General features: G+C 44.4%; 1 protein-coding gene across 1 annotated transcript; it reads right to left on the reverse strand.

Annotated features, from left to right (window-relative positions):
- Positions 1 to 1,181: 1,181 nt before the first annotated feature.
- Positions 1,182 to 5,952, reverse strand: TCF21 (transcription factor 21). Its single transcript, XM_081907225.1, has 2 exons — positions 4,896 to 5,952; positions 1,182 to 1,721 (listed from the first exon to the last, which is right to left on the reverse strand). The coding sequence occupies exons 1-2, from the start codon at positions 5,400 to 5,402 to the stop codon at positions 1,632 to 1,634; spliced, it is 597 nt and encodes a 198-aa protein (XP_081763351.1). The 5' UTR covers positions 5,403 to 5,952; the 3' UTR covers positions 1,182 to 1,631.
- Between the last annotated feature and the right edge of the window lie 16,473 nt (positions 5,953 to 22,425).

The raw sequence follows: 22,425 nt of genomic DNA on the forward strand, positions 1-22,425 counted from the left end.
TCACCCCATCACTGGGATTCGAACCGCCGACCTTCTGATCGGCAAGCCCCAGGCTCTGTGGTTTAACCCACAGCGCCACCTGTGTCAGCTTAATTTGATACCCTCTATAATTTGGTTTTCAAAAAAAGTAACCTATTCTACATAAAGGAAGGTCCACAGCTGAACGAGGATGTAAAAATGTAAACTCATAACTTTTCTCCACATTGCACCCAGATCCTAAACACATTATGTGCCATTGAAAGTGGAGCACTTTTCCAAACAAAATGGCTTAAGAGCAATCCCACTGAAAGCAAACAAAGCCAGCAACCTAATTCTAGACACACACTGGGCATCAAATCCCTTTGAAACCACAGAACATATTTCCCAATAGGAAACAACTTTTTTAATCCTGCAAGCACCTTGCTTCCAGACAATTCCATTGAAAGAAATGGTGCCTACTTCCAAGCTGCGCTCTTCCACTTTCAATCTTTGCTTCGGCAACATTCAAAAGGGACACACTCTATACTAAAAGACATAGTTTGCATCTTCAGTAAAAAGTGCTCCCTATAGTGTCTTCAGTACATGGGCAATTTAAAACTGTGTTTCCCACATCCATTGCCATATTAACCATATTTGCATATGATAAATCCTAGTCTTAGGCTATAATCTTATATATATTTACCCATTGAATTTACTTACTTATGCACAGGAGTCTGTTAAAGTTGTTAATAGTGAAAATGTTTCAGAATCTAGTTCCTCCACCTCAATCAGTTTCTGGATTGAGTTAACATCACAAAACATCTGATTCCACAACTAATGTCACAATGCATCCATTTCCCAATCAAAACTCTCATTACATTTTGGAGGGGTGTGTGTGTGCTTTCTACAAGTTTGGCAGCCCCTGTGCTCTGTTTTTCTAGCCCTCCAAACCACCCACCCCGCAAGGACACAGTCTAGCTCTTCTTAATTATAAAAATAAACATTTTGCAATCTAGAGTCAAACAATTTTGCTTTGTGATGCATCACGCCATTTAAAGGTTTGCAGAAGAACTGATAATATGATCCTGTTCAGCAATTTCTTTTTAAAAAATACTGTATCTTTTAAAAGAAACCCAAGTCACTATATGTGCTATTTTCTTTTCCAGCTAAGGACCAGTGGTCCCCCCCTTTTTTAATTGAAACAAAATATAGCAAAGCCTGTCTGAAGAAAATATATCCATAGAATATCTTTAATGTGAATTCTTTGAGAGAGATGTGACTATCGAAATAATTGATTCTAGGAATCGCAGTCTTTCACAAGAAAGGGGAGGGACACACAAAAACAGACAGTGGCAAAGTCTAGGAGGAGGAATCCAGAAAACAGTCCTTGAACCAGCAAGGCGTTGTTGCAGGATAGTCAAATATATACAAGTTAATAAAGTTAAATACGTGCACTGTGGGATTTCCCCCCCTTCTTCCTTTGGCATGGTGCATTTGGTCTCCTCTTCAGATTTAGTGTGTGTTTTTATTCCTCACGGGGAAGCGATCTGGTCGGCTCCTTCCTTTCTCATCACCAACAGTCCTGCACACGAGTAAGCCCACATACTTGCATGCACAGGCAGAAACCGCTGCATGCAAACAAGGTTGCTGTTCCCAGGCTTGGACATCTTGGGTCAGGATGCTGTAGGGCCACACAACCGAGTGGTGCTCCCTGTTTCTTTCAGCTCGTTCTCCGGTTTGCCAGCAACCATAAAGGGCCATGTCTGGAGCCATAAGGGAGAGAGGGGGGGGGGACAGAAAAAACAGAATAAGAGGGAAAGGAGAGATGAGAGAGAGAGAGAGAGAGAGAGAGAGAGAGAGAGAGAGAGAGAGAGAGAGAGAGAGAGAGAGAGAGAGAGATCAGTGTGCTTTAAATGGTGTAGCACTTGGACGGCGATAGAGCATAGCCAACTGTCAGAATTTCATAGACTACCCAGGTGTTCTTTCTAAACAATGAGAAGAAGTGGTTAGACTAGACAGTTTCAGCTACTGAGCGTAACCAGGTCTTTAAGATGGCTCCGCCGTATTGTCTGGAATCACAGCGCAAACACAAAACACTTGGTCCATAACAGCATCTCCCGCTCTCTCTTTGCGCGGCGCGCGGGTGCGCCCTCTCCCCCTCTCCCCATAGTTCTCTGTAATCCTCTGGGTGACGGGTCACGCTTTATTTATCCTCGATAGCAAAATGTGCCACGTTCGATTAGAAATGATAATGTTTCCCTAAAGCATATTAATTGACACGGCTCACACAGGCAGATTGTGGTAGACAGATTTAAAACCTGTCCATTCTCTACTGGGTAACGTCAAGGCACGGCTGCTGCTTTGTTTTGAAAATGATAACAGCGCTATCTGGTTCTAAAAGCGTTTCAGAATTGGCCATTTCGTTTCTCTTCCACGATATACTTGGCTTTTGGTTTCCAAAAAGTTCCTTTGAGGTGAAAAGCCCTTCAGCTGAACGCAGTGGGTGTGTAAATTTTAAAACTGCAAAAGCCCATTATATCCGCTAAATTTCTTTCCAGACATAAAGCGTTACAATTACTTCAGGTTGCTTTTTATTTTTAAAAAATGTGCAAATACTTATAATTTAAAAATCTGCGCATCTTTTTATGCTTGTTACAGCAATCGCTGCACTACTATCTTATGGTTTAGAATAATATTAAACAATAATACAATAACAATGACCAAATTAACATAGTCCGGACATATTATATAACAAAAAATCTTATCTTCAACCAGAACATATTTTGGAAACATTTTTTGTGCTTCGTTGCTTTCTGATTAATGGGGCATCTTTTTGCTAAAATAATTATACTCATATAAGTATGGACACCAATATTGTGTTAATTTTTGTTAATAACGAATACATTTTAATTCAAAAAGGATTCTGTTAATTTTAACATATTTAATTGCTGCTGCTGTTTTTGTAATCGTTTTTGCTTATATAAAAAATGACTACTTTTTTAATTTTCCAAAACGACAATTTTTATGGAAAATAGAGAAAGGAATGCATTTCCCCCCCCCCCCATGGTACTCATTCATTTAAAATAAAAAGTCTTGGACTTTTAAAACCTGGGGGATGGAGTTTGTTCCACTGAGCTGTAAGGATTTGCTTTTGTGTTTTAAAAATATAAACCATTTTAGTCGCTGCAGCAAGCTATTGAGTTTGCTACCCTGTCCCTTCCTACCTGGGACTAAGCCCCATGGAACTACGTATATGGGATTTACATTTGAGTAACCACTAGACAGGCATTGGCTTGCGCTGTAAGAGATGCTAAATATCTCAATTCCTGGGGACATAACTGTTACACACCCACTCTTGAAACGGGGTTTTAAATATATTTTTATGCCTTATGGCTGCCCCATTTAGAATCTCCCCTGTCCTCTTAGTTATCCGGAAGTGGGATGCAGACGGTTCCCAAACATTCAAAGCCGCCCTGTTCCATCTCCCTTCCAGCTCCCTTACTGGAACCAGTGGTCAGAAATGTGAAGGTGTGTCATCGCCCGCGACCCCCGGACCAACTGGAACTGACAGAGACTCCTGTCGACAGAACATGAAAATAATGGGGGCAGCTGCACGCTAACCTTCAAAATTCGTTTGTTGTTGTTTCATCTTGATCTTCCAATAATAAAAGTTACGACGTAGGGTTGGAAATAGACACGGGAGGTCGCGCGTTCCGACGTTCGACGCCCTTCAGTGAATTAATCGGGCGTCTCTCGCAGTTCAGTTAGTGTCCTCGGCGAGAGAAGCGCATCTCGCCGTTTGAATAAAACGAAGCGGGTGGCCCAAGTGCCTAACCTAATTCTGTGGTGCCCACCCAAGCCCCCAACCTCAACCCTGAGCGAGAGGGAGGTGAGAAAGGACTGGCTCTGAAAGAGCCTCGCTGTGTCTGAAGCAGGCTGCCACCCGGGGTCTAGTCGCCAAAGGCGACTGGAGAGGACTTAATGCGAAGTAGCAGCCCTCTCCCCTCCCTGCACTTATTCCGGGGTGATCCAGCTCGGCTGGAATGACGAGGAAGGGAGGAAATTCCCAGCCCAACCGTTCCAGGCCGTATTCGACGAATTTTTTAAGCAGCAACAACAAAGGTGGTTGGGGTTCCTTGGTTTCTTAGTTATGTATTTTGTGTTCTCTTTTTGTATTTTTCCTGTTGTGAACAGGAAATTCTGGGATTTCCAGATGAAGGGCGGTATACAAATTTAATAAATGACAACAGCAACAAAAACTTAGGTATAGAGAACTGAGCTCAGGGAATGACAGCTCCTCCGAATAAATAAAGCAGCAGAGCAGACAAGCGAGGTTTGCTGGGGGGGGGGTGTTATTCTCAGAACCCCTCGAGAGCAAGCGCGTCGAAGGATCTTTGGGGCGCCCCACAGCTCCTGCCCGGTTTGTGCCAAGTGGGGCGGGGGCTGCTCTCCCGTTTCCCCTCACGGAATCAGGGTCGCCTTTAGGTCAAACACGTCCGTGGTGATGGTGTGTGCTTTGAAAAAAGAGGCTATGGTGCCGTCGGGGCAACACTTGGCGGGGGGGGGGGGGGAGAGACCAGAGCCTCCACTCAGTGGAATGACCGGGGCTAATGGACCACGTTTCCAAGCAAGGACAATAAGGTACCGTTGTTACTTAAAAAGCGACAGACGGGGAGGGCCGGGGATGGTAAAGTTTCTGGGTCTAAAAAGAAACCTAGCTACCCGGAGCTGATGGATCGGGCTGGCTGTAAGCCTGCAGAAACCGACGTGACCCCCCTCCCTCCCAAGCGGAGGTGGTGGGAAAGGGGAAGAGGGCAGAGCTGGAGGTATGGGCTCCTTTGCACGAAGGGGCCTGTCAGGACTCCGAGCTGGTCCCGGGCGCTGCCTCCCTTCCGTGGGGTGGGGGTGGGGGGCGCTCTCCCTTCCAGGCCGCTTACCAGGTTGACGGGGTGGATGTAGCCGTTCTCGTACTTGTCGCTGGCCAGGATCTGCCGGAGGTGCGCGATGTAGCTGGAGGCCAGGCGCAGCGTGTCCAGCTTGGAGAGCTTGGTGTCGGGCGGCACCCAGGGCAAGGTGGTCTTGAGGCGGGAGAAGGCTTTGCTCAGCACCCGCATGCGGGCGCGCTCGCGGGCGTTGGCCGCGTTCCGCTGGACCTGCTTGCCCTCGGGGCCCAGCACGCCCACGCCGCCCAGCGGGCTCTTCTTGCCCGGCGCCTTCTTCCGCTTGCCCGACGAGGGGGCGCTGCCTCGGCCCTTGGCAGGGGAGACCCGATCGCCGCCTCCCCCGGAGCCCTCGTCGTTGCTCTCGTGGCAGCGGAGGGGAGCCGGAGGCGCCGGCAGCGGCCGCGGCGTCGGGGAGCAGCCGCCCATCTTCAGGCTGCCGTCGCATTCCAGCATCTCCCCCTCGGGAAGGTCTTCTGCATCGCTCAGGGAGCCCGTGGACATGGTGGGGGCCGGCAGATGCCACCGGGGAGGAGTGGGCAGCCGCAGGCGGGTGAGCCCGCCGCGCCTCGGATCCCCTCCTGGACCTCCCTCCCTCGCCCGCCTTCGGACGGTGAGAGGGAAGGCTGCGAGGAGTTCGACGAAGCGGACACCGGAGTCATTTATCCTGGGGGGGATGGATGGGGAGCCGGCCGGCCCAGGGGAGGGGCTTCCCCGGGGCTGGCCACGGCCCCTGCCTGATCGCGCCAGTCTCTCCCCACCCGCGTTCCTGGGTGAAGCAAGAGGGACTCCAGAAGTAGATCAGGGACAGGGATCTTAGCAGGGCTGCCACCTTCTTCACTTCCCTTGGATTTTGTCTCTCTCTCTCCTTTGTCACCCAGTCTAGCTCCTTGGATGTCTCCCTTAGAGATGAGCCTTTCTAAGAAGAGGCCTGGTTGCTTTCAGGCCTGAATAGAGGTCTCCTATTTCAAATATCACGACTCTCTCTTTTTTTGCCGAATGGATCCAATGCCAAGCTTTCTCTCTCTCTTTCTATCAGCGCACTGAGAGAAACTGTAATATTTGGCTCTTGAGCTTTCAAGCAGTTTTCTGTCATTACAACGACCCAAGGACCCGTGGAGCAAGGAGGCTTGTGAGGGAAGCAGAGAGAGGAACTTGTCTCAGTGGAGCAGAAACTGATGATGTGGACCTTGCACATCATCTGCCCTGCTGATTATACCAGCTTCTTCTTCTTCCGGGCCAAAGATAGGTACAGCAGCACAACCAATTAAAGCACCAGCCATTTGCATGGTGTAGACTTAAATTCATGTCTGCCCTAGTTTCTGTTGGGCTACAACCTGTATTCAGTTGTTGTAATAGTAATAATAATAATAATAATAATAATAATAATAATAATAATAATATACTCAGAAGTGCAGGGGTAGCTAACTTGGTGTCCTCCAGAGGTTGGTGAACTACAGTTCCCATCAGCTCCAGCCAGCATGGCCAAGGATAGAGAATGATGGGAGTTGTAGTCCCCGCAACAACGAATGATGCTGAAATGTTACACTGGTATTCTAGCGTTTTCAGGGTTTATTGTTATTTTTCAACTGACCCTGCCTACTCTCACCTCTGTCTGTGAAGTCAGTTCTAAAGTTAGTACGCCTTACAAAAGGGTGCAACTCATTTACTTCTGAATAGTTCCATCATGGGAACTGTTTCCGTGTGTTGGAAATCATGGCTATTGTCTGAAGGAAAATTGTGGCTTCAGTCTGAGACTCCATACCTGGGATTTTGGGTCAACACACAGAGGGTCAGTCTTGTGTGTCTGGCTATTGGAGGGTGCCCCTTTTTTTGTTCACAAGTAAATTTGCAGGGAAGAGGAGTTTGAAACCCAGAAGCATGGCTTGAGTCGTGATTAAGACCTACAGTTTGGAGCCAAGGGATCTGGATATTGTTCAGCTCTGCTATGGACTTCCTGCACGACCTTTGGCAAGTCAGTTTAACCTCTCAGGGTTTGAGTTTCCCCATCTGTGAAATGGGAATGATAGATACTAGAGTTTCACTTATTCACAGCTGTGGTGTGAGATGTAATTCATCAATGTTTTGCTGGAAATCTAGAGCTCTTCCCCTGTGTACTGCTGACGTAAATGTAGAATGAAGTGTTTTAAAAATATTTTCTTTGATGCTACATTTTTTAAACACACAAAGAAACCTTCCCTCTCCTATCCTAAAATAAAAAGTAAAATAAAAGCCTAAACAGATGATTACCTACTGTACATTTAAAAGATTGCATAACGAGTTGCCTTTAAACCAAAATGTCATGTCAAGTAACGACTTCCTTCTTCCAATATCTATATATTGGATTTATGGTTATATTTATCTGGCTCTTTTATATGCCTGGAAAAGATGTGTATAAGATCCACTTCCTGGCGGATGGCATTTGAATAAACAAATAGGGCTCAATCCAGTTCACTGTGAGTGCAGCATGCACTCCCACACAAAGGGATCTCCACAGGACAGGAATGTAGAATCTGTGGCCTTGCAGATGTTGCTGGATTGCAGCTCTCATCATTCCTGACCACTGGCCATACTGGCTGGGGCTGATGGGACAGAAGTATAGTGTCCTGACCAAGGGAGGTAATGGTTCCACTCTATTCTGCCTTGGTCAGACCACACCTGGAGTCCTGTGTCCAGTTCTGGGCAATACAATTTAAGAAGGATGTTGACAAGCTGGAATGTGTGCAAAGAAGATGATCAAGGGTCTGGAAACCAAGCTTGATGAGGAATGGTTGAGGGGGTTTGGTATGTCTAATCTGATAAAGAGGAGGCTGACAGGAGATATGAGAGACATCTTCAAATGTGATGGTAACATAAGATGGAAAAAGCTTGTTTTCTCCTGCTGCAGAGGTTAGGATCTGAACCAATGGCATCAAGTTACAAAGGGAGATTCTGGCTTAACATCAGGAAGAACTTTCTGATTGTGAGAACTGTTTGACAGTGGATCAGACTCTCTTGGGAGGCTGTGAACTCTCCTTCACTGGAAGTTTTTAAGCTGAGGTTGGCTGGCCATCTGTCATGTATGATCTAGTTGAGGAGGCTGGATCTGCTGTCCCTGTGCATCTGTGTCCTGTATCTGCAGATGCTGAAGTTCTTGGATGTTATTTGGCCCTCAGCTTACGCTTTTCTGGTCACAAGATTGGACCCAGGGACTGAACCTTATCACATGCTGTATTTGAATCTTGCCAACTGTAAGATGTGGAACTGGATTCAGAGAATTAACCCCCCCCCCCAAGAAAGATGTGATAATTATTAATAGAGAGTGCCCAAAGAACTCCCAAGAGGTGATGGTCTTCATCACACTTCATATAAACTAGATCCAGTGTTGTTTCTGAGGTTTGGTGAGCATACCAACAGGGGAGCCAGCTATACTTTGGCTGCTTCAGGAGACCCAGTTCAATGGAGACCTCAGCATTTAAAGGTGTGCTAAAGGTTGTTGCATGATATTGATCCTCCTCCTTAATAATGAGCAACAAAACTGTATTACCTCTTTATCTGCATGTGCTTCATTCAGCCATGGAAAACACCAAAGAGCCAAGAGTGAAACTGAACCCCTTGCCATTTCAGTGCAAGCTAACACGCTCCATGCACTGGCTAACACCCTCCATGCTCCCCTTATGCTCCAACCCTAGGCAGGCTTACCTGAGAGTAAGTCCTATTAAAATTAATGAGTCTTTCTTCTGAGTCAACACGTCTACAAGTGTTAGCTTCATGTGATGCAGTCTGTTTGTGTTTTCACTGTACTTTTAACTAAACAGACTGTCAGCATTTCGGGCTTAATTAATTATTAGGAATTGTTACTTTAGACCATCCCTTCTTCCAGCCGCCCCCCTTTAAATTACTAATCATCAGGTCTGAGATTTATGGTCTTTCTTATTTTACGTGCCTGATTGTTGTTTGTGCAGGTGGACCTCTAAATGGCTGTTTTCCACAGTCAAGATTTATGATCCAAGTGATTGATACCAGAAACTTGTACGAGAAGCCTCCCTCAGTTTGAGGATGACCAAAATATCAGGTAGACAGTCACTCATGTCATTGAACATGAGCAGGCTGAAGTGATGGCACACAAAATGAAAGTTTCTTACCCAGAACTCTAGTGGACAGTGCAGGGTTAAGAGACAATGGAGTTCCTGGATACTTTCATGCATGGCTGTTTAAACTGAGATAAAGGCTTGTAAGAGTATTGATTCGACGTAAAAGTTAACAACAGAGGTTTCTACCACTGGGGGCCCATGCCCTAAATCCCTTTAAGTATCAGTAGCATGTAATGGAAGAGAATGTAGCATTGAAAGTTCAAGAGCAGGAAATATGGAATGTCTTGAGCTGTCTCAAAACATGAATTTAGCATTATTACACAACAACCCAGATTCATTGCTGGTCAATATTCTGAAAGAGTCTGCCTGGACAAATTGCTAATATTCAGTTTATGCATCTTGAATGACCTTTTAAAATAAAATAATAATACAGTGTTTTTTAACTCTATGATTGCTAGGGGTGTGTGTGTGTGTGGTTAAAAAAGGTACACATGTACATAGGCTTTAAAATGTCCAGTTCAATGTGCACATGACTTGAATCCAAATGTGGTAGAAGTGTCACTGATATAAGCTAAAGTTTTAAAATTGCAGTGAGAATGCCAGCATTTTGCCAGCACTAGAATATCCAAGCAGCCATAGATTCAGTGAGGTGGCAGGTCCAGTTCAGAACTGCATTTATTAGTGATTCCATAGCCTGATTGCACACTACTGCAATCTTGCTAATGTCACATGTGAAATTGATTACAATATTACATACTGTCAGAGCTGCCTCCAGGTCCCAGCTCACAGAGGACCAACGCTAGCCGGTAGTAATGTACAGAAGTCTTTATTGAAGTTCAGTTTCCATTTACAAGCTGCAGCGTGCAGCTCTACGTCTAGAAGCTAGATCGGCGAAGCTCCGTCTGAGTCTCCACCGCCTGTACACCAGTTTAAGACTCTAGCCTTACTCCACCTCTTCCGTCGCTCTTTTCTCCTCTGGGTCCTTCTGCCCCCCGGGGTCTCCTCCTTTCTGGACTCTTCTGACGCTGACCCCCCTGACTCCTGTCCCTCCTTTCGGCGGGCTTTAGGACCTGGCTCCCTATCCGGGCTACCGACTGTGCCGCTCGCCTGTATATTTGAACTTGGCGCGCGCGCCCAGCCTCCAACCTTCCTCTTGACCGTTTCCTCGCTCTCCGATGGAGGCGTGGCCAATCCTGACTCATCTCCTCCCGCTGGCGGTGAGCAGCCTGATCCCGATACCTGGGACTCCTCCCCCCTACTGCGCTCTGGTGGGGAAGCTGGTCCTGATTTCCAACTGCTGCTCTCTGAGTCCCCTCTGGCCCCTTCTTCCTGGGGTGTCCCCCTAGGCACCCCCTTGCTCTGACCATGGGAGCCCCTTTCTGTGAATCTTCCGATTCGCTGGAAAGACTCAGAGACCTCGGGCCACTGTCATCGCTTACGCTTCCTTCGGATTCCTCCCCCTCGCTCTCCATTTCCTCCCTTTCCTTTGCCTCTGCTCCTGAGCCCCTGACACATACCATATAATACATCTGGTTTTACAGTTGGGCCACAACAAGGTTTCTTCACAACAAAGAATATGGCCTTATATCACATGAAAGAATAGCCACACTGAGCTGTAGGCAATCTTAAAAATCCCCAGTGCAGATAAAAGGTTTGACATGCTTTCCACACAGAGTCACAGTGATGTAATCAGAGCACAGCAGAGGCTGCAAGTTTCTTAAGCGTAATGCTGAATCTGGCCTTAGTGACGAGAAATGCATCAGTATAGCTCCGTTGGCAGAGCATGAGACTCTTAATCTCAGGGTCATGGGTTTGAACCCCATGTTGGGCAAAAGATGCCTGCATTGCAGGGGGTTAATTGGCCCTTGTGGTCCCTTCCAACTCCACAATTCTATGAAATATTTATAAAATGTTTTATCACACTAAATGTTGCAATTCCTTCTTCGAAATATTCAGAAAAGCCTTTGAGTGTGTTTGGGGCAGGGGGGCGACTCCAGTGTTTCACGACAACTTATAACCCAAAGATTAAAAGTGTTTTGATTCCGAATCTCTCTTTACATGCTGTTTCTATGTTGGCTAATCCTTTACATTTTTGTGGTTTACGAGCATGATGAAACCCGTTGATAAGAAATCATTCGTTGGGTTTCCTTCCCAGCAATTAGACTTGGATATAGTTCTGAAAGATGATTCCAGCTTCTTAGAGGCATAGAACTACAAATTTCAAACCCTGGTTCTCTCACCAGCTAAGGTAGAGTGCCTCCCCTTAAATCAGTTGAGGACTACCACTTGGGGCCTGGCTGGATTGCTACCAAGCACATTCGCAGGAGGCGCATAAGAACACAAGAGACCTAAAGAGGCCTAAAGTCTAGCATCCTGTTTCCCACACTGACCAGACAGATGCTTCTGGAAACTCACAAGCAGGGTCTGAAGACAATAGCTCTTCCCAGCTGTTGCTCCCCAGTAACTGCTGTTCACACATGAAGCAGCCACCTTGCTGAAGCTAAGCAGAACTGGGCCTGGTCAGTATCCAGACGGGAGATTGCCTGGGAACCCTATGGATGCTGCCTTGAATCCCAAGATAGGGAAAAATGCAAGAGACAGAAATGTACAAAATGAACACATAACATGGCGTTTCCTTCCCTGTAAGTATCCTTATCAGCCATTGATGATACACCTAGCCTCCATGAATACGTTAATCCCCTTTTAAAACTATCTAAACTAGTAGCCATCAACACATCTTGTAGCTAGGAATCCCAGACATTAAGTATGTGTGTTGTAGGAAGAAATGCTGCATTTGGTCCATTCTGAATCTACTCCCATACAATTTACTGGGAGAACCTGCTACATTCTAGTATTACGTAGAGGCTAGAGGATTTTACTTGTTCCATTATTTTTCAGTAGATCCACTTGGTCTTGTCTTCTGCTGCTTATGTATGAACTCGCTACAACCTGAGTTAATGAGAAATTAAATTTTATTCTTGATGAGGCTTGGGGGCCAGCACAGAATAGTAACTAACTCTTCCAGCCACGCCACACCTCTGAGTCAGCTCTCTGGGAGCTGGCCTTCTGGGTCATAACTCTTCCTCATAAAGAGGCCACAAGCCAGGTTTAGCTGATAATGCATACATTGCACACACTGCTTCAAGTCTCACTCATCATGAATTCTTGCTAGGCAAATCCGGTCTGGAATTAGAACACATGCAGTTTCTTGCAGGATTCATTTTCTTTGGCATATTTGCACACACACTGCCCTCAAACGTTACCAATGTTCATGTGTGCATTGATAAAACACAGCAACCTTTCCCCACCCCCCCATATCAATGTGATTGTGTGAAGAACTTTCTGACAGTAAGAGCTGTTTGACAATGGAACGGACTCCCTCAGAAGTCATTGGAGGCTTTTAAGGAGGCATAGCCACCTGACATGGAGGCTTTAGTTGAGATTCCTGCATTGCAAGGGGGTTGGACTCAGTGACCCTGAGGGTCCTGTCCAACTTCCCTTCCAACTCTACAATTCTATGCTCCTAATACATATTTTTTGCACACTGTTTTTACTGGAATCTAGTAAAATAAGAACACAAGTGCAGTCTACCTAGTGCAGTGTTAGGATTTCACAATGGCCTACATCACAAGAAGCCCGTTCCATAAGCAGGATATGTGTTCAGTTGCCTTCTCCTGCTCACGATCTCCAGTGACCGGTATTCAGAGGCATACTGGAGACAATATAGCTATCATAACTAGTAGCTATTTATAGCCTTTTTTTTGTAGGATTGTATCAATTCACACAACTATACATCAGCAAATCACTGCACACAAAGAAGCTGGAGGCAGCGGTATGTGTGATCACATGATATTGTGTATGTGGTGGTTTTTATATTTGGAATATTTAGCAATATATACATGTACAATGTTTATGAGATGGGCATGCAAATAGAAATGAGCTAAAGGAAATGAGCTAAAGGAAATAGTAGCAAGCTGTGTGCACAGAGATTTCTGCACACTATTCAGATTCATAATTCAGGTGATGGATTCTTAATGGATTGGGATTATGTTGGAAACAAGACAGAAGACCCTTCTGATATGCAGATGAAAACAAGTGAGTCAGGGTACATCCCTCTACCTAAATTATTGCCTAGATAAATTTGGAGGTCCAAAAACTGGGCAAACAACTGGATCGGGAGATTTTCAGAAGCATCCCTATGTGGATTTCCATTGGCTATCTAAACTTGCAAAAGTACTTCATTCTATGTCTGAATCATAAGCCAGCATCATTCTGGCAACTTTCAAAATGCCAAAGCAATATAAATACCCTCAGGACGAAAAAAAACCATTGTTAGAACCAGGTTAGTTAGAATACTAAGGAAGATTTAAGCTAAAAAGGCTTTAACTGAGGCAATGCAAAAAGAAAAGAAAAAAGCCAGGGCTGGTAACATTATAGCAGAAAATAGCAAATGACCTTAGTAAAGTACTCAGAAGTCCCTTGGCTCCCCAGGAAGGAAAATAAAGCACTATTTAAAAGTTTCCTCTAATCCTTCCGCTTGTGGATGACACTGGAGTCTCAAAGGAGATCTGTCATAGGTTAGACTAACCGTTAGAGTGTTTTCTTACACCTTGGTTATAGCTGGACCTCCCCTACAAAATGACTAATTCTGTACTTTCTCCTGCATTATAACAACTAATGCAATTCTACAGTACAATTCAGAGTTTGTGTACATGTTTCATTTTTAGTGGTAACTTATATGCTTATGTTTAAGTCTCCTCTACGCAATGGCTGCTCAACATGCTTCTTTAAAGTGAAGGTAAAGGAGAGTCAGTCAGTCTCCAGCATAGTGTGTTGGTAAAAACTGCAAGCTAAGATTAATTTAACCTTGAGAGAGTGATACTGAGATTGGTGATGGTACCTTGAGAGGTGGCTGAACCTTTGGCAGAAAGATGGGCAAAGTCATGCCAAAGTAATATTTCAGTCCACCAATTTTATTCAAAAAATTTATTTAAAATGGTGGCTGGCATCCAAATGTTGATAAAAACTGCTTCCCCTCTCATGCTGAGTTTTGCAATAAATATCTCGAGAGGTGTCTGAATTCACAGAGAATAGATGGGCAGACATATCTACAAACCTCTCTCCAAAATACATTGTTGTGAGTTTGCGAGGAGGCAGGCTGTATACCTGAATCCCTTCTAATTCCTGGATCCAACAAGTGCTGGGATAACCAGACAAGTTTCTTGGTAATGGCCCTCAAACTATGGGTGGTTAAGTGAACAAAGAAAGTGGCTTTGTGCCAGAAGAAAAATGAGTGCCCCGTCTTCCCTCAACTGTCTGTTAGTTAGAAAGACAAAGATCAGAGCTGAGCTAGAAGCAGGAGGCTGCAGGCTGGGCAGCAAGGAAACAGAGCCAGGCCTGATCTCTCGTGGAATCCCAGTCTGTGGCCTTGAGAGAAGCAATACCCTCTTGGGCTGTTAATGCTGTAAACCTCACCATCGTAGGCTCAGGTTGTATATATGGGTAAATAAACCACATCTCATAAAAAAACCCACAATCTCTGCTGTCCCTCATCCTGAGGAAACCAAACCCTGGATAAGTACTTGAAACCCCTGGAATATCACATCACGTGAAGACTGGGGTGGTGTGCAACACTTTATTCGTCGTAATTTGCTTGCGCAAAATTTATGTGGAAGTTATGTGATGTCCAATTTTTGTTGAGCATTAGTTCTAATTTCTTTTGCGAGGAGATTTCATTCGGAGTGATAAACGTTTATCCTGATTAGCTTGCATGGTAGTCATGGGCATAACCACGGTTTTTGTTGGGGGGGGGATTGACTTTGTTAGAGGGGGAGGACTTTTGTTGGGGGGGAATAACCGACATGATTAGTCAGTTAGTCAAGTATTTCTATTGTTTTAGTTGATCTAGCTGCTCCCCTGCCCCCTGCTCCCCTTGGCTATGCCCATGATGGTGGTTATATGTCTTCCTGTTCGTCAGTCATTTATTCCACATCTTTCAGTGCATTTCCCCGATCACTTTACTAGCTGCAAATAGTCATTTACCATTACACCCCCCCCCCAAAGCTTTACTCCACTGTGCAAACCTAAATTTCCTGGATGTGATTGTACCCTCCCACAAAATAGTGACAGTCTGGAGGTGATTCTGTTACATGGAGTTTTGAAGAGGGTTTCTTCTGTTTCCTAACTTCCCAGAAACTTTACTCCCTTCATTGGAGAAATCAGAAAAAGTCACAAGAAAAGAAAAGAAAAGAGAAAAGAAAAGACGATTCTCCTGAGAAGGAAGTAAAAGTTTGAACCTGGTGACTGTCTGGTTCTTTCAGTGGCACAGACAGAGGTTCCAACAGTTTGGATCTGATTAGAGCCTTTATAACGTTAGCTTTTGCTGTAAATTCTCTGCAAGTAAACATTTCAGAAAGGGAGTGCATTGGAACTTGTGGCAAGAAGTTTTTATTTCATGACCTGGGAATTCTTAGTTCATTGTGCTTAAAGGAAACAATTCAAAAGTCCATCGGGGAATTTTTTAAATATTTTATAACTGTGGCGTTCCCCACCCACATTTTACAACAGTAAGCATTCTTTAAAAAGAGGTTTTATCCAGAAGGTGAAACTTTCTAAGCTGTCCTCCTGGTGTTCTTGCGGAACCAGCTATTGATAGAATGATGTAGGTATTATTTTCTGAGTTAACTTGATGGAGGTAAGTAGGATGGCACACCACGCCTGCCCAGTGCTCCCCCCAGGGGGTACTCCAGAGTACGTAGTACTGGTGCCTCTTTTTTGTTGTTAAAAAGTGTGGCACTTACTGTAAGAACTTCATGGTGAGTACCAACACCTATTTTTCTAGGGGGAGAAAGCACTGCACCTGCTTCCTATGCACCTTTTGTAAACTTTTGAAAGAGCCTCTGTTATCATACATGGGGGTGTCAATGGGTACAATACCACTCTCTTTGCTCACAGATATTCCGCCTGCTCCAACGTCACGGCTGCATACAGTCTTAAGGAATGCAGTTTTTTAAATCTGCAGCCTTCGCATGTCCTGTTACAATACTCAGTTTCTGTCGTTGTTAAATGTGTTTTTACTCTGTGGTATCTACAAGTTTGCTCGCTGATTAATATAGTTTTAGTTCCATTTTACACGCGCTTAATGCTGGTTTCATATTTGTTGTTGACTCTTCATTGCTGAGCATGTTTTAATGGATCTCTCCCCGCCCCCATGTCTTCTTGGTAGGATGTCCAGAGAGCAATCTCTCCCAAGCATCTAGTAAATAAAGGCAACAAATAGATAAATGCTTGCTTTGCGTGCTGTGCCTCTTCCATGTTAAAAAATCTACTGAGGATGCCCTGACGGAGGGTCACCACCAAATCCTGGATTTGGCTATTATGGCCATCAGCTATTGATAGACCTGTCCTCTATGAACCAAGCAGCTTTTTAGCAGAGGCTGGATGGACACCTGGAACAGATGTTCTCACAGTAGATTTCATGCGTTGGCAGAAGGCTAGACTAGATGATCCTTGAAGTGCCTTTCAAGTCTTTGATCTTAACTGCTTGCATAGGGTGCTAGATTTGTTCATGTGTCATGTTTACAACAGGGTAGGCAGTGACTGGATGCAGGATCCTGCTTACTTACATGAATAAATATCCCCACTGCTAGATCCAAGCAGATTAATTTTATTCCCGCCTTAAATCTACTTCTGCTGACTGTTCATTTATGACGTTTGTTAAAAAGCCCAGTTTACCAAAACAAACAGAACAACCCTGAAAACTTGAACATAATACAGTGGTACCTCGGGTTACATATGCTTCAGGTTACAGACTCCGCTAACCCAGAAATAGTGCTTCAGGTTAAGAACTTTGCTTCAGGATACGAACAGAAATCGTGCTCTGGCAGCGCAGCAGCAGCAGGAGGCCCCATTAGCTAAAGTGGTGCTTCAGGTTAAGAACAGTTTCAGGTTAAGAACGGACCTCCAGAACGAATGAAGTACTTAACCCGAGGTACCACTGTAGCTGGAAGGAAATATAGTGCATGCAACATTCTATGATTTGTCACCTCGGTGTTTCACAGAGAAATAAAAGCCTCTAGAAGTTAACTATTGAGAAGAGCAGTTCCAAGGCCAAATTTGTACACAACATCAAAGGAGAATCACTCATTACAAACAATTGAACAACTGATGCACAGGGCCTCTGCGTGCAAGAAAATGATCAAAGTGTTACTCTACAAATGATGATTTAAGACTGATGTCCATCAGCACGTTTGACGATGCACTCTAGCCTTCTCACTTGTCTCAGGTTCTACACATCTAATTTCAAAACAATCTCACAACCACTGCTCACATCCCTAAACCCTCAGCATGAAACTCCCCCCCCTCTTGCCTATAAAGAAGCAAAACAGGTATTTCGATGGTGCCAAACTTAATGTAATGGTTTTGAACCTGGTTCAGCAATGTCTGGGAATCAATTACATGGACATGCTTACTTTGGCTGTGCTGATTTAATGAAAGTTTCTGAGCTGATACAATGGAGTAGATAGGCACTTAGCTAGATATAAGCAAGAGTGAAATTGATATAAGCAACGTTGACTTTACAAGGGAAGAAAGAACTTCAGCTATTTGAAGACATGCCCATTTGGTTTCCTAAATTGGCTGCTTGCTTTATTGATTCATCAGGATTTTTAATCTGTCCCATCACCAAAGACTCAGTATAATTGTTTTTCTTAAATGTGGATGTAATGCAATTTTAATATTTAAAGCACTGTGTGCATTGGTGGTGGTGTATAAGAAGCAGTACGACTTATAGCAGCAGCAAATAATCATAATAATGATCATTTATCTGAAACATTTCTATACTTCAATTCAAAGTTTCCAAGGTGGTTTACAATAATTAATAAAAGGCAGTGCTAAAAGCAGTCACAGCAGGAACAAAAAACATATAAAGAGGTTAAAAGCCTTGGAGAATTTAAAAAGTCTGCTGGCTGACTAAAATTCATCATCATAATTATCATCATCATCATCATCATCATCTCAGCAATTTTTTTTTACATGCTGCAGGATTTCAGGATTTCCTATAGGATTACTGTTTCGAAAGTGGTCTTCCTAAAAAAAAGCTCAACAACTTTTGGGGAATTCTGGCAGCCCTATGGGACCAGAATGGTAGAGCTGGAAGGGACCCAAGGATCATCTAATCGAAGCCCCTGTAATGCAGGAATCTCAGCTAAATCATCCATGTCAGATGGCCATCCAACCTTGGTTGATAAACCTCCAAGGAAAGAGAGTCCACAACCTCCCGAGGGAGACCATTCCATTGTTGAACAGCTTTTACTGTCAGAAAGTTCTGCATGGTGTTTAGTCAGAGTCTCCTTTCTTGTACTGTAACTCGAATCCATTGGTTTGGGTCCTAACCTACAGAACAGGAGAAAAGAAGTTTGCTCCACCTTCCATGTTACCAGCTCTTTAGATAGTTGAAGATGTCTCTTGTATCTCCTCTTAGTCTCCTCTTTATCAGGCTCAACCATCCCTCATTAGGCTTGGTTTTCAGACCCTTAATCATCTTGGTTGCCCTCCTCTGCAGACATTCCAGCTTGTCAATAGCCTTCTTAAATTGTGGTGCCCAGAACTGGAGATAGTATTCCAGGTGGGATTGAACCTGGGATCATCTGCATGAGAAGCAAATGCGCTACCCTTCCTCATATGATTCCCCTTTGTAAGGGGCAGAATTTTACAAGTGAAACAAGCTTGGGAACTCGTGTCAGCTTTTCTTGTTCTAAATTTTCAGTTGTGTCCTGCACTGGCTTTATTCTAATTATTCTCCCCTTCCCACTTGTTTTTAAGGAAAGCTTAACAGTTCCCAATCCTATTACTTAAAAGTATGTCCCATTGCATTAAACGAGACTTACTCCCAGGTAAACGAGATAAGGATTACAGCCTAAATTGTTAAATCGCTTACTTCAAGTCTGCATTATTTAGGAAGATATGTTTAAAAATCTGTGTACCTTAATTTCTTTTTGAAAAAAACCACATACCCATTTAACCAATACAATTTAAGGTCAATCTGTGTGCAATTCTCTCACTAAATTCATTGCCAGTTTGAGTTCATCATGATCAGATTTTCAAAGAGGCCATTAATCAGAAATAGTTAACTGCACCCATAATGGTCTAGCCACACGTATTTATTTGCACAAGAGTTTCCAGGCAAAGTATATGCAAACTCTATTTTGGTTAGATTTAAATATAGCTTTTACTTCCAGAGGTCCATTACTTTTGTTTTTAGAAAATCCCAAATGTTTTACAAAGCAGTGCAGTCCACATTACCTTTCAAGAAGAGCACAGTTCTCAGCCACTGAAAAAGAAATGGTAAAAAATTACTTTGTTTGAGAGGGGGGAGGGAATACCTCCATTGTTTTTTCCTCTAGAATAAACACAATGTTTAAAAAGAAGCAGCAAAATGGCTCTGGGATGCATTATAGAAGTGTCAGGGGGGTGGGAGAGAAGTTCAATGATGGATGAGCCATCATTTGAGTGTTTTCTTTCTTTTCCTAAATCGGTTACAGGGTACAGTTCAGTTTCCCCTTGATTTTAGGAATAGAGATAAGGTAGGAAGTTTCCCAAGGCAAAATTCTTAAAGATATCTAGTTGGTATAATAAAATGCTCACTGTGGAAACCACTCATTATAACTTTCACAGAAACGAGTTCAATTCATTGACTCTGAAGCAACTGCTTATTCATTTGGAAAGGCACTGCATTAATTAAAAGCCTCCAGAGGATATTTATGGACAGTTTTCTGCCCTTTGCTCATTTTGAACAAGGCATGTGGAACACCCTTCAGACATTGTTGGACTCCAATTTCCATTAGCCCCAGTCAACATGGCCAACAGGGAGGGATGATGGGCAGAGACTGATATGAAAGAGACAGGTTTTATTGCAGCTGGGGCAGATGAAGGTGTCCAATTTTGCTGCTACAGAAACACCATGGCATTTCTTCTTTCATCGCTTCTCCTAGTGATCATTCCTCCTCTGGTCACTGCTGTGGGTACACGACCTGACTGTGTCCCTAGGCACTGTTGCCATCTGCAAGGGATTCCCACGCGGTGGGGCTATTGTTGCCAGCCTTCATGTTATGCTTGCATACATCTTTGCCAAGCAGATTTGGTCTGCCAATGGGCCTGGTGCCTGAAGCCAGCTCCCCATAGAGCACGTCCTCGGGGATCCTGCCATCTTCCATTCTGTGGACATGACCAAGCCAGTGTAGACGTCGCTGAGACAAGAATGTGAACATGGTGGGAATGTGGGCTTGGGAGAATGCATCTTTCTTTGACACTCTGTCCTGCCACATGATGCCCAAAATCTTCCTGATGCAGCACATGTGGAAGGCACCTGACAGTTGTAATGGGGGTGAACACAGAATGTGCTGAAATTCTAATAATCCATTCTCATCTTGAGAAATGCGAATCAAATGAGTTTGATGATAGAGTTTGGGCTCTATATGGCCATTGAGAACTAAGAGTGCTTCCATGCTAGAGTTTTCTGTATTGGTGCTGAAGCATTACTGTTGAAGAAGGATGAGGTGGAAAGAGAACCATTGCTGTGGTTCTACACTACACTTTATAGGGTGATTTAACCTCCCATTATTTATTTATTTATTTATTAATTATTATTATTATTAATATACCACCCTATACCCAGAGGTCTCAGTGCGGTTCATAGAAAAGATCACAGCATATATAATCAGAATAAATACAACAACCCACTAACACGCCCCCCAAAAGAGCCACATTTTAAAAGGGTATTGTAATGGTTATATGGCGTTGCTCGTGCGTAAGTTGCCGCCACTCCTGGCTAGGTAGCCTGGTTAAACCTTTCCTGGCTGGACAGCCCTTCACTTCGTGGCTGTTCAGTCGCTAGCAGAATCCGTCAGTGGGCATTTCTTGAACTTCTTACAGCAAAGAAGTTCTTTGACACCAAGTCTCCGCCTACTTTCCCTGCGCGGAAGTCTTCTGCGCAGGGTGGGTGTGGGTAGTGGAGGACCTGTGCTCTCCCCGCTGGTCTCCAGTGAAGAGTCCTGGAGCCCTCTCTCCGATTCCCCCATCCGCCCCCCTTTATCCCTGGTGTTACACTGAATTCCTTCCCCAGCTGCTGAGTCCCCTCTCTCCCTGCTTGGCCCTTCTCCGGCATTGCTTGGGAGCCCTGCCTCCACTTCTGGCTCCGATGTCAGTTCCCTGACAGGTATAGGATGTCAAACAGAGCAACCAAACGCCTGGTTAAAAAGGAACATTTTTGCCTGGTGCATATAGGTATATAATGAAGGCGCCAGGCAAACTTCCCTGGGGAGAGCATTCCACAGACGAGGAGCCACTGCAGAGAAGGCCTGTTCTTGTGTTGCCACCCTCTGGACCTCTTGAGGAGGAGGCACATGAAGGAGGGCCTCAGAAGATGATCTCAGTATCCCGGTAGGTCCATATGGAAAGAGGTGGTCCTTGAGGTATTGTGGTCCTGAGCCATTGCTCTGTCCCCACTTAGTTGGCTTGCCAATCCTAGAGTGAGATAGAGCGTATGTCTATTCCGGAACAAGTTCCATTCTGTTCAATGAGGGCTATGCCCTAGAAAGCGTACATAGATGGAAGCCTTCCGGCACCTTCCCCTTTGATGCAGTTTAACGGGGCTCCTGCTTCTCCTGCCATTGTTGACACGGACTTTTCAATTAATAATTTCCTGGTTTCCTCTCATCTGCCCTTAACCTCACCATTTCCTTTAAACACACACACAATCTGCATCCATAAACTTTAATAAAACAGATCAATGATGACTTAAGTGCAATTGTGTGAATTTTTAACTTTAAAAAAAATGTAGCGATTGACTCTTTCATGATAAACTGGAGAATCCAGCTACAGTAGTAAGCTCCTGTATGGAAGCCACCATAGATAGCTACCATGTAAAAAGCAGGTGGCCCAAGAACAGAAGGTCTACCACTGAGCTATGGCGTTTCCCATAGTGAAAGGTGGAGGGCCCAGTTCAGATGTGGGGGGATCCTCCCTGTCTTTGCCATTTGCTTGTGGCAATGAGCACACCCACACCAGTTATTTGCATGATGGGGAAAACTTCCATTGGTAACAACGGAACCACAGCAAGGGCCACAGGGTTAAATTTCCCATAACTGTAGCCCAATCTGGATCTTGCCACCTGCCATCTACACAAACAAACAAACAAACAAACAAACACATAATCACACAATTGCTAAAACTTGGCTCTAAGTGCTAGCTTACTGGAACCTATTTTTTAAAAAATAGTTGAAAGTGGGGGGGGGGGGGAAGCTAGCTAAGTGTAATATGGGCTTTGCACATGGTGGTAACTAATTTCTAGGAAGGACTTTTTTCAGCTAGAACTCACCGAGACTCAGTTCCGGCACCAATCAGGTGGGCTCCATTGCTATTATAAGAGAACAAGAGAGGTGTTCATGGTGAGTTTT

The sequence above is a fragment of the Podarcis melisellensis genome, assembly GCF_964234715.1.
Source record: "Podarcis melisellensis genome assembly, chromosome: 3".
NCBI classification, from domain to species: domain Eukaryota; kingdom Metazoa; phylum Chordata; class Lepidosauria; order Squamata; family Lacertidae; genus Podarcis; species Podarcis melisellensis.

Bases quoted from the DNA above. Each gene is read 5' to 3' on its own strand.
- TCF21 (XM_081907225.1), bottom strand. From the start codon at position 5,402: ATGTCCACGGGCTCCCTGAGCGATGCAGAAGACCTTCCCGAGGGGGAG. The intron at 1,722-4,895 runs GTAAGCGGCCTG...TTATGGCTCCAG, and splicing joins ACATCCACCCCGTCAACCTG to ACATGGCCCTTTATGGTTGC.